Consider the following 10,923-nt stretch of genomic DNA (forward strand, 5'->3'; position numbering starts at 1 on the left):
GCTGTCAAGAAGACACGGCAAAGGATAAAAAGAGAAAAAAGAAACGTAGACAGCGGGAAAAAGGAAGAGGGAAAAGTCGAACGCACGCAGTGTTAATCTTCGCAAGAGTATTCCTTTAAATCACGTTTTTAATCGAGGTAGTTCAATTTATCGTCACGATATTTACCCTTGTACAGAGCTGCATAAGTATCTCGATCGATCGCTGTTCGTTAAACGCTACGATATTGCCACTGTACTAGAAACAATCGTCGATATAGATACGATGAACGTTAGCCGAAGGCAGCATTCGGTAGGCAGGATATCTTCGAACGGCGAAGAAATACAATTAACGCGCTTAAGAGCGCGAATAACGCGGTTTTCGTTCGACGAAACATCTCATTTATCGTATCCTCTAGATTTTCGGCATTGTCGTCGACATTCGTCGATCGCACGTTTCCTCGTAGTCTCGTTGTACGCTCCTTTCTTCGTACGACACACGCCGGTGTATCCCGATATCTCGGCAAATCCAGATATTCCGGATCGAGTGGAATAAGTTTCTTCCTTTCGACGCAAACGATCGAATATATATTCTCTTTTTAATTTTACTCCTTTTTTATCAGTGGTAGTTACATTAGTCGATTAGCCGCGAAGAAAGCTTTAATTTAGTTGGAAAGTTTACGTGCTTACGGTGAAATAATTAAATACGATTAACGATCGCTGTTTAGTAATTCGATCGATAGGTTTCAAGTGAATTTCGATAAAAGTCGTTCGCAAGCTGCGCTCGAGTAAATCGCGATTTACTCAGCGATTTATAACACGACGGAGAACCGGTCGTCGTGTTAAGGCGATGATCCGTAAGAGGGTAACAAGGAACCGTAGGGTCGTTCACCTAAAAGAAAACAGACTCGTCCCCCGTTTATTTCTGCCGATCTATTTTCACGATCATTTTTCTACCATATAGATGGTGTTTACTATGACCTGGCATACACCGGTCTACCGTATTATTGCTAGTCGGTGTTCGCGTTCTACGTAGACAGGTAAATCAATCACTCCTTCATGATTTGTCCTTTATTGATTGCAGATCGTACAAGAGGAGAAGCGTTAGAGATATGTCGTTGGAATCGTCTCATGCTACTTTGACGACACTCGTGCTGTGGGCATGTTTAAGTTTCAGCCTGGCTTCGGAACGCCCACTTGCAGAAAGTACCACAACCGTGTTGCTGCCTATGAAATATTTTAAATCTAGGTCAGTATTTCAGTGTTTCGTGCATAAATCGAACGTTCGACGGGAAGCACAACGATAAATAACGACCAGCTGTAACCAGGAGCGTGCTTGCTTCGTAGAGTAGCCGATGTAGCGATTCGAGATCGTTATTGGAAAAGAATCTAAGAAAGCAAGCTAGAAACGGAGGAGTAAAAAGCTCGTAAAGATCGTAAGAGAGATGCGAAAGATTCTTAACCGAGTTCCGCAGCCGATGTTGCGAAATGTATATCGCGAAGAACAAGTAGTAGATCGATTAAACGATAGCGAAATTACCGTTAACGTTTCCTCTGTATTTTTACGTCACTTTATATGTCTGTCTTTCCTTTTACGTTTTCATCGTGTGTCTTTAGTTCGCTTAAACGTACAGTCGTTCGTAAAAATACTGTTCGTTGGATATTAAGTTGAAATTGCAATTTTGTAATACGGTAAAAGCCTGATTGTACGATTTGATCGTGACACACATTCTTTGCATACTGGAATAACCACTTTATAAATATCGATATTAAAGGGAAAGAAGAACGTTCGAATAAAAACGTAACAATTTCTTCCAATTTCTATTTCCGTATCCCAGATTTTCTTTTACAAGAGAACTTTCGCGTTATCCAACGTTTTCATTTACATCCGAATCTCGCGCCAATTAATATTCCAATAATCGTTCGTTCGGTTGATCGGGTAATCAAGTGTCTAATGTATTTCGTAGGTACGAAATGTACGTACGAAGCACGATAATGACAAGTTCGACTAATTGGCATGCACGATCCTGTGCCAGACGGTCTGCCGATGGTCTGGTATACATCACGTTTAGCTCGAGAAGAATCGGTATTCCAATGGGTTGCGACTCGTTCGATGATTTTAGTTTGCAGAAGTTTCACGTATTTATAATTCCCTGGAATTTCTAGGGCGGACACGTATCAGGCAATATCGGGCATATCTAAAGAATCGAAAGATACGAAGAACCAGGTTGTTCGTGCAACGGGAAACAACAGGTCACCTGGTTCGGTCGCAGTCAATTTTCATCGATTGCCACCGTCTCCGGCGAATTTGCTGAAACCCGATGGATTTCAATTTTACACGTACAACGAGAGAGGCGATATGATCACGAGGCAAATGACTATGCAAGAGATTCAAGCTTTAATCGCGAGTGGAGGTCCGGATCATTCTAACATGGAGATTCAAGAGCCCCAAAAAGCTGAGGATATACTTACGGGAGGAAAGAAGGTAAAGTAAGATCCGAGTTCTTAGAATGGGTAGTTGGTTAAACCGAGAAAATAGAAAATTCGGCTGTCTTGTAAGAAACATTCGAGTACAAGAGCGAAAATTGAAAGAAATTACTTCAATTTGTTTAAGATCTTTTCGTTATCCGCCTCGGTTCTAAGATTTATATCTTTCTTGTCGCTTCTATGATTTATGTAGCATAGGCTTCTAACGAACAATCGCCTATCCTAATACGTATTTTACATCGACGAAATAATATTTGACTTGCTTTAATTACGTCTTTCAGTGCCTAATATCGTGCATTTACGCCAAGTTTTATGCATTATCTCACTGCTTGGTCTTTAAACGTATTATCGTTTCTTAGTTTTGCAGAAGTAACGAGGTAACGTTATGTTAAAATCTTTTCTAGGTTATGGACGTGGTGGAAAAAGTGCAAAGCGTACTGAAAAGCGCTATGGATAAACCGTTATCGACGCTCTCTGGCTCGCACCCGATGATCCCAGAAAACGTAAACGTCGAGTGGAGCAATATTTTACCAGCTATTTTAGCCGGTGACAAATACGGAAATAAGGTCGAAGAAAGCCACTACGTTGAAAAGCCAACATCGAAACCGTCGTCATCTGCCAGCTATGTCATACATAAACAGAATGATTCGGTTTCCGATTCGCTCAAGCCTGACGTAAGTGAAACGGTTGCACAGGCGAAACCCGACGATACTAACAAATACACAAACGAACGAAACGAGCAAACCAAGAAGAACGGAACGCTGCCGACAATTGCTACGAAACCTACGACTATCTCTTATACGGAGAAATTAATGATCCCGGTATCTGTCATCACGACTGAGCAAAATGTCGAATTGATGGCTCACAATCGTTACACCACTCAGAGTTCCATTTTGCATAAGGTGACTGGAGCGTCACCGTTGTCAGAAAGTACTACTACTTACGGATCTAACGTTCGGGACGAAGAAAACCTGGCGTCCACAAGTGGTATTACAAAACCAACAACCATCGGCGTTTCTGTTTCATCGACCATAGGCGAGTCCATCAAAAACAGTCACGATAACATCGGTCTAACGACGAGTGAAACGTTAGAGGCAAAATATAATACATCGCACATCGATGAAACTGTTACCGATCAGACCGATTCGTTGGTAACACAAACGAAGACGAAACCAACGACCGATATTTCGAGCCAGGAATACGATAAAGTTCCATTGAAAACGCAGACACCGTCCATGATGGAAGCGAATCAAGTTCAAGACACTAAGGAACCGTTTAGCAAATTGCCATCGCAGTCTTCTCCACCGTTTACCAAACCGCCGTTACAATTTTCTGTATCTTTTACGAAATTGCCACCGCAGTCTTCTGTATCGTCCACGAGTACTCCTGCAAGTACAAATAAATATAGAACAACAACATTGGTACCATCGACGACGATACACGACACAGTAACCAAACCAAGTGATCGCTTAAGCGAGCCGATCGAGCCTCCAAAATCTTCTCCATCTATGGAGCTGGTGAATTCTTTATCAAACGTGATCAGTCAAATCTCCAACGACGTTTCTCCCGTGTTATCTTCCTCTTTCGGGTTCCAGTCGATTCCCAGCGAAAACGAGGGAAAACGTAATGACAGTTCTGAAATTACAACGCATCCTTCCACGACCAACGATAACCGACTAGAAAATGCGAATAATACGTCCGAAGAACGTATACAGGAATCGTCTAGCGAAATGACGATGAAGTTCGATCCTGATCACGAGAAGATTTCTTCCATTACTATATCCGCGCCGATTGTATCGACGAGTACGACAGAGCTCGATAAAACGGCAAACGTTTCGGATATTTCGACGAAATCTGATAGCATACACGTATCGAGTGTTCAGACAAATGCGACAGAACCAACGACGAATATAAACGAGACACCGGTTACTAGTTCCAACTTTTTACAAGCGATAGCGCTTATCGAGAATATGCTTCATACCGCCTCACCTGCAACGAATAGACCCGTTATCGAGTCAATCACCTTGCCGACCGATTTATCGGAGAATTTGTTACCTAACACTGTAGCAAGCTCGCTCATCGCTGATTCTTATTTATCCAATTCGAAGACAAACGAAACACAAGCTGTATTCAAGGAGACAATAGTGTCATCTCCTGAGAAGCTCAACTCAACAGAGACTGTTACGTCAAATTCGGAGTTGTCTACATCGGTTAACGAGGGTAGCACGAATGATACAACGAAGAAAGGGTCGACAAACGAGAATGAAATTTATCGAACGTCGACAACAAAGGACGATCTGTTTACCGACCAGCAGAAAATTGAATCTTCGCTATTAAAAAACGAACTGTCCACCGCTTCGGAAACTACGACAACTTCGGTAGCGTCGTCTATTCTTGATGCTACTGTAAAAACTACCGTCGCGGATGGAATGTCAACTTCCTTCGCGAATAACGCGTTTAACGAACAGACATCGACTTACGAGACGACAATATCGAGTAACGAGGCTTCGACCAGTACGAACACAGGAACCATAATTGCGAATGCTGAAAATATTACCGAGGGAGCATCGCAGAACAATGATAAAACTTCTACAACATACCTGGAATATACGACAGAAACGTCGTCAGAACAAGACAAACAAACATTTACGTATCAAACCGTGATAGATGAATTGTCGAAGAACTTGAGCGAATCTAGCACGGTCATCGCGAACTTGTCTAACGCAGAGGAGCATCCAGTGGAGAGTTCGACAGACAAAATCGTACTGCAAAGTCCTTTAAAGAAAACTGAAGAGCAGACGAAGAATGATACGGTTCACACGATCGTGAACCAACAGAAGATCAACATTTCGGAAAACACGACCATGAACCAACACGAAACTGACATCTTGAACAACGCAACTATGAATGAACATAAAATTAATATTTTGAACGACACAGCCGCGAACCAACACAAAATTAACTTTTTGAACAGCACAGCGGTAAACCAACATAAAATGAACATTTTGAACAACGCAACCGCGAATCAGCATAAAACGAATATTTTGAACAACGCAACCGCGAATCAGCATAAAACGAACATTTTGAGCAACGCAACCGCGAATCAGCATAAAACGAACATTTTGAACAACGCAACCGCGAATCAGCATAAAACGAACATTTTGAACAACGCAACCGCGAATCAGCATAAAACGAACATTTTGAACAACGCAACCGTGAGTCAACATAAAACGAACATTTTGAACAACGCAACCGCGAATCAGCATAAAACGAACATTTTGAACAACGCAACCGTGAGTCAACATAAAACGAACATTTTGAGCAACGCAACCGCGAATCAGCATAAAACGAACATTTTGAACAACGCAACCGTGAACCAGCAAGAAATTAACATTGCGAATAACACAATCGTGAGCCAACATAAAATGAACATTTTGAATAACACAGATGTGAACGAACTTGATATTTTAAATATTAATAAAATGAATATTTTGACTAATACACCCGAGAATCAACATAAGATCGATATTTTGAACGACACAACCACGACACCTCTCAGCGATACGAAATCTTCCGTTGTCTCGTCTACTCCTGGATCGATAACCACTGCTCTAAATTCTATCACGGAGGAATCAAACGAGATCAAAGGTAGTACGATGAATTCGGTAGATTGGAACAGATCGGAGAACAAAACAAAAATTCCCATTGAAATATATTCGTACAAGAGTAATGTCAGTATGAATAACTCAATAGGAACGCAGTTGTTGGGAGCCGCAAGTAAATTACACAATAACGAGTCGCACATAAATCAGAAGATGAATGATTCGCCAAGTTCGATGTTACAGAGCAAAACGAATAACACGAGCATAAATCAGCACACGTGGCAGCGGATATCGTTGCACCAAGTAATTCCATCGTCGACAGAATTCATCACGGGATCTACCACGTCGACGAAACACTTCGAGGCATTGACATCGACAATGTCGACGATGGTGGACGCGAGTTCGACAAAATATCCCTCAAATTATCAATCGACTCCCGCGAACAAAGCGGAATCGACTGTTTCCCTAAATGCCTCGAAAAGCGTCGGCGGATTGGATACTAGCACGAGCAACGCGAGTGCCGATATTGTCAATTTTTCGAGGCTTTGTAACGAACTAGCAATTAAGTTTTGGGTCGCGGCGAACAGCGGATTGAGTACTGGAAGATCGCTCGTTCTTTCACCGTTTGGCATGACTAGCCTGTTGGCGATGATCTTCCTCGGTGCTCGAGGATCAACGTCAGACCAGATGAACGAAATACTTGGACTCGACAATGTGGCCACTTTCAACCCGCATCTTATTTTCCAGAACGTAACGGACACGGTGAGCTTGGCGAGGCACCAAGGTATCGCGAACGCGGCGTTTGTCCGCGAATTATTTGCGGATAAAGCTAAGGTGAGAAGATTGTTGCCGTTCTATAAGGAGCAAGCTCAACAATTTTACGAAGGATTGGTGACCGAAGTAAATTTCGCTACTATCAGTGATCTCGTGCGTCGCCGAACCAATCTATTGATTAGGAAACAGACTGGAGGTAGAATAAAGGATTTCGTGAAGAGCAACACGGTTCCTCTAAGATCACCGCTGGCTACAATTTCAGCAAATGTGTTTCAGACGGATTGCAACACAAGTTCCGCGAGTACAACAGGTCGAGACGGGGAATTATACTTCGCTGTCTCAGCTGCTCATAGATTGAGGAAGTTGATCCCCGTTCCGGCTACCGTTTGGCGATCGAACGTTCTTGCCGGTTATGAGCCCAGTTTGGATGCGACTGTTAGTGCTATCGGAAGTGCGGATAAGCTCGTTTCGACCATATTTCTCGTGCCAGGTCAACAAGGTCATGCTGCACCCGGCGATACTTTGGATCGACTCGAACAAAGGTTTATCAAAGAAGCTTTTCAAGATGGAGCTTGGGATAAGCTGCTGAAGGTTCTTATACCTAGACCGAGCCTGGAATTACAAGTACCCAAATTTAGTCATCGGTCCATTGTGAACGCTACTGCTGCTTTGAAGAGGATGGGACTCGATCAGCTGTTTTCGACTAACGCTGACTTCAAAGGGATCAATGGAATTGGAAATCGTCTCTTCTTGTCCGACGTTTTACAGGTAATTCTACGGGTTACTGGTAGTTACACAGGGTGTCGCACACTCTGTCGAACACTTACTCTGTCGTTCATAAGTGTCTAAACACTTTAGTCACTCTGTAATGGCAGTGCGTGGATTTTGCCAAGGTTTACAAATCAATGACAAATTAATGATTAGATGCACCAGTTCCTAAGTTAGTCCTATAAGATCATCAGAGTATAAGCCTAAAGCAAAAACGCAATACAAATTCATTAATTCAATTTATTCGAAAAAATCTTGCGATGGAATATTTTCAAGTTGTTTCTCTAAATTTTCTTAATTCACGGTAAACATATTCTATATATGCTACTTACTCTATAATTGGTCATTTCTAGATGAATCTATTCAGTACGTGCGGCGATGAAAACATCGCTAATGGACGACATCACATGGAAATTTATCCAGCAAGTCCTACTTTACGAAATTCTCGACACATCGACGAACAAACATTCCGTAGAATAAGACGGACAGTCAATATGGAGCCAGCAAACTATCGTACAGTTTCGTTCAAGGAACGAATGAGAACTGTAGAAAGATCAGAAGAGAAACCGAGATTGAAATTGGACCAGCCGTTCCTTTATTTCGTACGGCACAATCCAACGGGTCTCATACTTCATATAGGCCGTTTCAATCCTAGGTTAATATAAAATTAGGACGTAATGCTAGCTTCGTCTCTATGTAATACTTGTGTAGTTAACCTCGCGTATTCTTATATACATATACTTTCTTATATACATATGTATAATCGCATTAGATATTTCACGCGAGTGTTGCCACATTTATTATCTTTAACCCTTTAGTAGTGTAATCTGAGAGAGATTCAGGCATGCCGTCGAATAACGCAATTATTAATATTTATTTCGTCCAATGAAAATCCGAACGTATGTATCTTTTTTGTATTTGATAGAGTAAGGTAGGTCTATTTGATATTTCAGTCAAGTGCGAAATTCGGATATGAACAATTTTTAAGCGAGTGTGTCACTTTAGTGTGTCATTTTAGCTAATCGTTATTAGCTTAGTTTTAGTGTTTTTTTATTTACAATACGTTCAATCGACTGATTTAGGGAGACAAGAATTCCAATATAAGTGACGAATGTTATAGCGTAATGTTGCTTATACTATTTACTACATACAGGATGATTTTAAAGTCGCGGTACGCCCGGGAAAGTAAGTTAAATATATATACAATTGATCTTTTTCGTATGAGGGTTCGTTTTCGAGAAAACAAAATTCGAAAGTTTAAGTATACCTGCACTTCGAAATCGTCCTGTATAATTAATATAATATCGTCGACGACGATTTAAATAATAATCTATGAAGCAGTATCACAAATGCTCGTGTGTTACCATCAGGAAACTTAGGAGTTTCATATCCAAATCGCAATTCCAAACTGATCATATCCAAAATGCAATTTAACCAAGTTTGAACAATTTCTTTGTTGGCAAAATTCTTGTAAAATCTTCATTGTCACGATATGCATATGTTTGCCAAGTCATATTCATTAAATTAATTTAAAATTAATCCAGAAAATGCTCTCGCGACGCGTTATTAATATCATTGTTCTCATTATGTATATAATGTATTCAATTTTTATTGCATTGGATACCTAACCCTCCTGCGCTCTTTAGGTTATTTTCGACTGAATCTTATTTTTCTATCGTTACAAAAATTCTTAAGTGTGTAGGAAATAAGAGACAATCGTCGTTAACGTATGTAATTTCAATGGTATTCTAATTATTTTCTTAAAACATTAAAAGCTCTTTTCCGATTGAAACGAAAGCGACATTAAGATATGAGAAACTCGAAGATTGCAGCAGGGTTAACTTACTCGTCTATGTTGATAACGACAATAACAATTATGTTTTAAATGTAAATTTATTTTGTTCACTTGGATTTCGTGCGCTAGGACAAAATTAAATACAATGGAAATTATTTTTAAAAATAAAATCATTCAGTTAAGAAGAAATATGCATTACTTGATTACGCACCATTAGAAGGGCACAACCTTCCACAGGATCCGATACTTCGTGATTTTATGATCCAATAAGTAATTCACACGATTACTTGTAATACTCGTATTACAATATTCGTGATAACAAAAATTTTTTCCTGAATTCATCATTAATTGACCGTGACGACCTCTTGAATTTCACAGTCCCTCTACTATTTCGAAGTTTTCTTCGCCATCAAGCAATTCATTGGTCTTCATAAAAGAAAACCAAAGCATTAAAATAAATACATAAAAAGAATACATTATTTAAAGATAAAACAATAGTCAACGTTAAAATAGTCCTGAAAGCTTATTATACGAGTTACCAGAAAATCTGATAGCAAAAGAAGCAATAAAAAAAAAGAAGATAATCAAATAATACATTATTATAATAATAATGATAATAATTTATTTTTATTTCGGCCTCTCAGACCTAGAAGTGGATTTGGTTTACAATTGTTTACACTCAACTCTCCATATCTTTTATACTTAAAACATTTACGCACTAATCTAATCGTAATTTACTTAACCTAATAGATTATAATAAAGCAATAAACAAAAGAATACCTTAATTATACGAAGTTAACAATAGGGTAGTTTTAAGCGATGAAGAAATGACTACGAAAATGCCACGTAATGGAAGAGAAATATGTATCTGTTACAGAGTGACACGGAAACACACCTAATCGCTCTGATATTCGACACTAAACTAGACCCCGCGCGGCGGGTTAGCCGGCGAATTTCGGTTGACGAGGAGTGGGGAGTGGAAGACTCGCAGGTAAGTCAAGCGTGCACGAATAAGAGTCGTCAAATTCCCAGAAAAGATATGTTTTCAATAGCGAGTGTATTATGTTTCAAATAAAGAAAAAAGAAATAAGATGTGTGTAGAAAATAAACGCTCAATGTTTACTTAGTTTACTAATACTAGAAAATAACACTCACAATAATATAGTTCCCATGAAAACAATTTATGGATTTAAAAGATAGAATATCTACGCTTAGAAATTTAGTGTATATACATATACATACAGTGATAATTTTATTTGATTAAATAAAGTTGATTTAATAGATAGAAAGATTAAAAATAATATGATTAAGGTTAAATATGATATTTAGTGTTACCAATAAAAATGTTAAGTCTGATTATTGCTTCATTTTGGTACAATCGGTTCAGTTCTATACGTTAATTCTAAAATTTTGATTTTTTTTTGTGCAAATCATCACTACAGAAACGACTTTGAAAGAATAGAGACATATACATAGACGTTAATACAACTTCTAATTTGTCACATTGCTGCATGGGATTCG

General features: G+C 39.4%; 1 protein-coding gene and 1 long non-coding RNA gene across 4 annotated transcripts; one reads left to right on the forward strand and one right to left on the reverse strand.

Annotated features, from left to right (window-relative positions):
• Positions 1 to 1,032: 1,032 nt before the first annotated feature.
• On the reverse strand, positions 1,033 to 10,556 carry LOC143303701 (uncharacterized). Of its 3 annotated transcripts, none has more exons than XR_013060246.1 (5): positions 10,183 to 10,556; positions 9,614 to 9,828; positions 7,940 to 9,527; positions 7,667 to 7,810; positions 1,033 to 1,203 (listed from the first exon to the last, which is right to left on the reverse strand). It is a non-coding gene; the product is annotated as an uncharacterized LOC143303701 (long non-coding RNA). The 3 variants fall into 3 exon arrangements; XR_013060247.1 differs by having other exon boundaries at positions 7,940 to 8,258; positions 10,183 to 10,530; XR_013060248.1 differs by lacking the exons at positions 7,667 to 7,810; positions 7,940 to 9,527 and having other exon boundaries at positions 10,183 to 10,466.
• Positions 1,089 to 8,272, forward strand: LOC117166322 (uncharacterized). Its single transcript, XM_033350194.2, has 4 exons — positions 1,089 to 1,225; positions 2,143 to 2,461; positions 2,868 to 7,607; positions 7,961 to 8,272. Exons 1-4 carry the CDS (start codon positions 1,089 to 1,091, stop codon positions 8,270 to 8,272), a joined length of 5,508 nt encoding a protein of 1,835 aa, XP_033206085.2.
• Positions 10,557 to 10,923: the final 367 nt, after the last annotated feature.

This window comes from Bombus vancouverensis, chromosome 15 (genome assembly GCF_051014615.1).
Source record: "Bombus vancouverensis nearcticus chromosome 15, iyBomVanc1_principal, whole genome shotgun sequence".
Lineage (NCBI taxonomy): Eukaryota > Metazoa > Arthropoda > Insecta > Hymenoptera > Apidae > Bombus > Bombus vancouverensis.

Coding starts and splice junctions, on each gene's coding strand:
- LOC117166322 (XM_033350194.2), top strand. CDS start 1,089: ATGTCGTTGGAATCGTCTCATGCTACTTTGACGACACTCGTGCTGTGG. Junction 2,462..2,867: donor TACTTACGGGAGGAAAGAAG/GTAAAGTAAGAT, acceptor AATCTTTTCTAG/GTTATGGACGTGGTGGAAAA. Junction 7,608..7,960: donor TCTTGTCCGACGTTTTACAG/GTAATTCTACGG, acceptor GGTCATTTCTAG/ATGAATCTATTCAGTACGTG.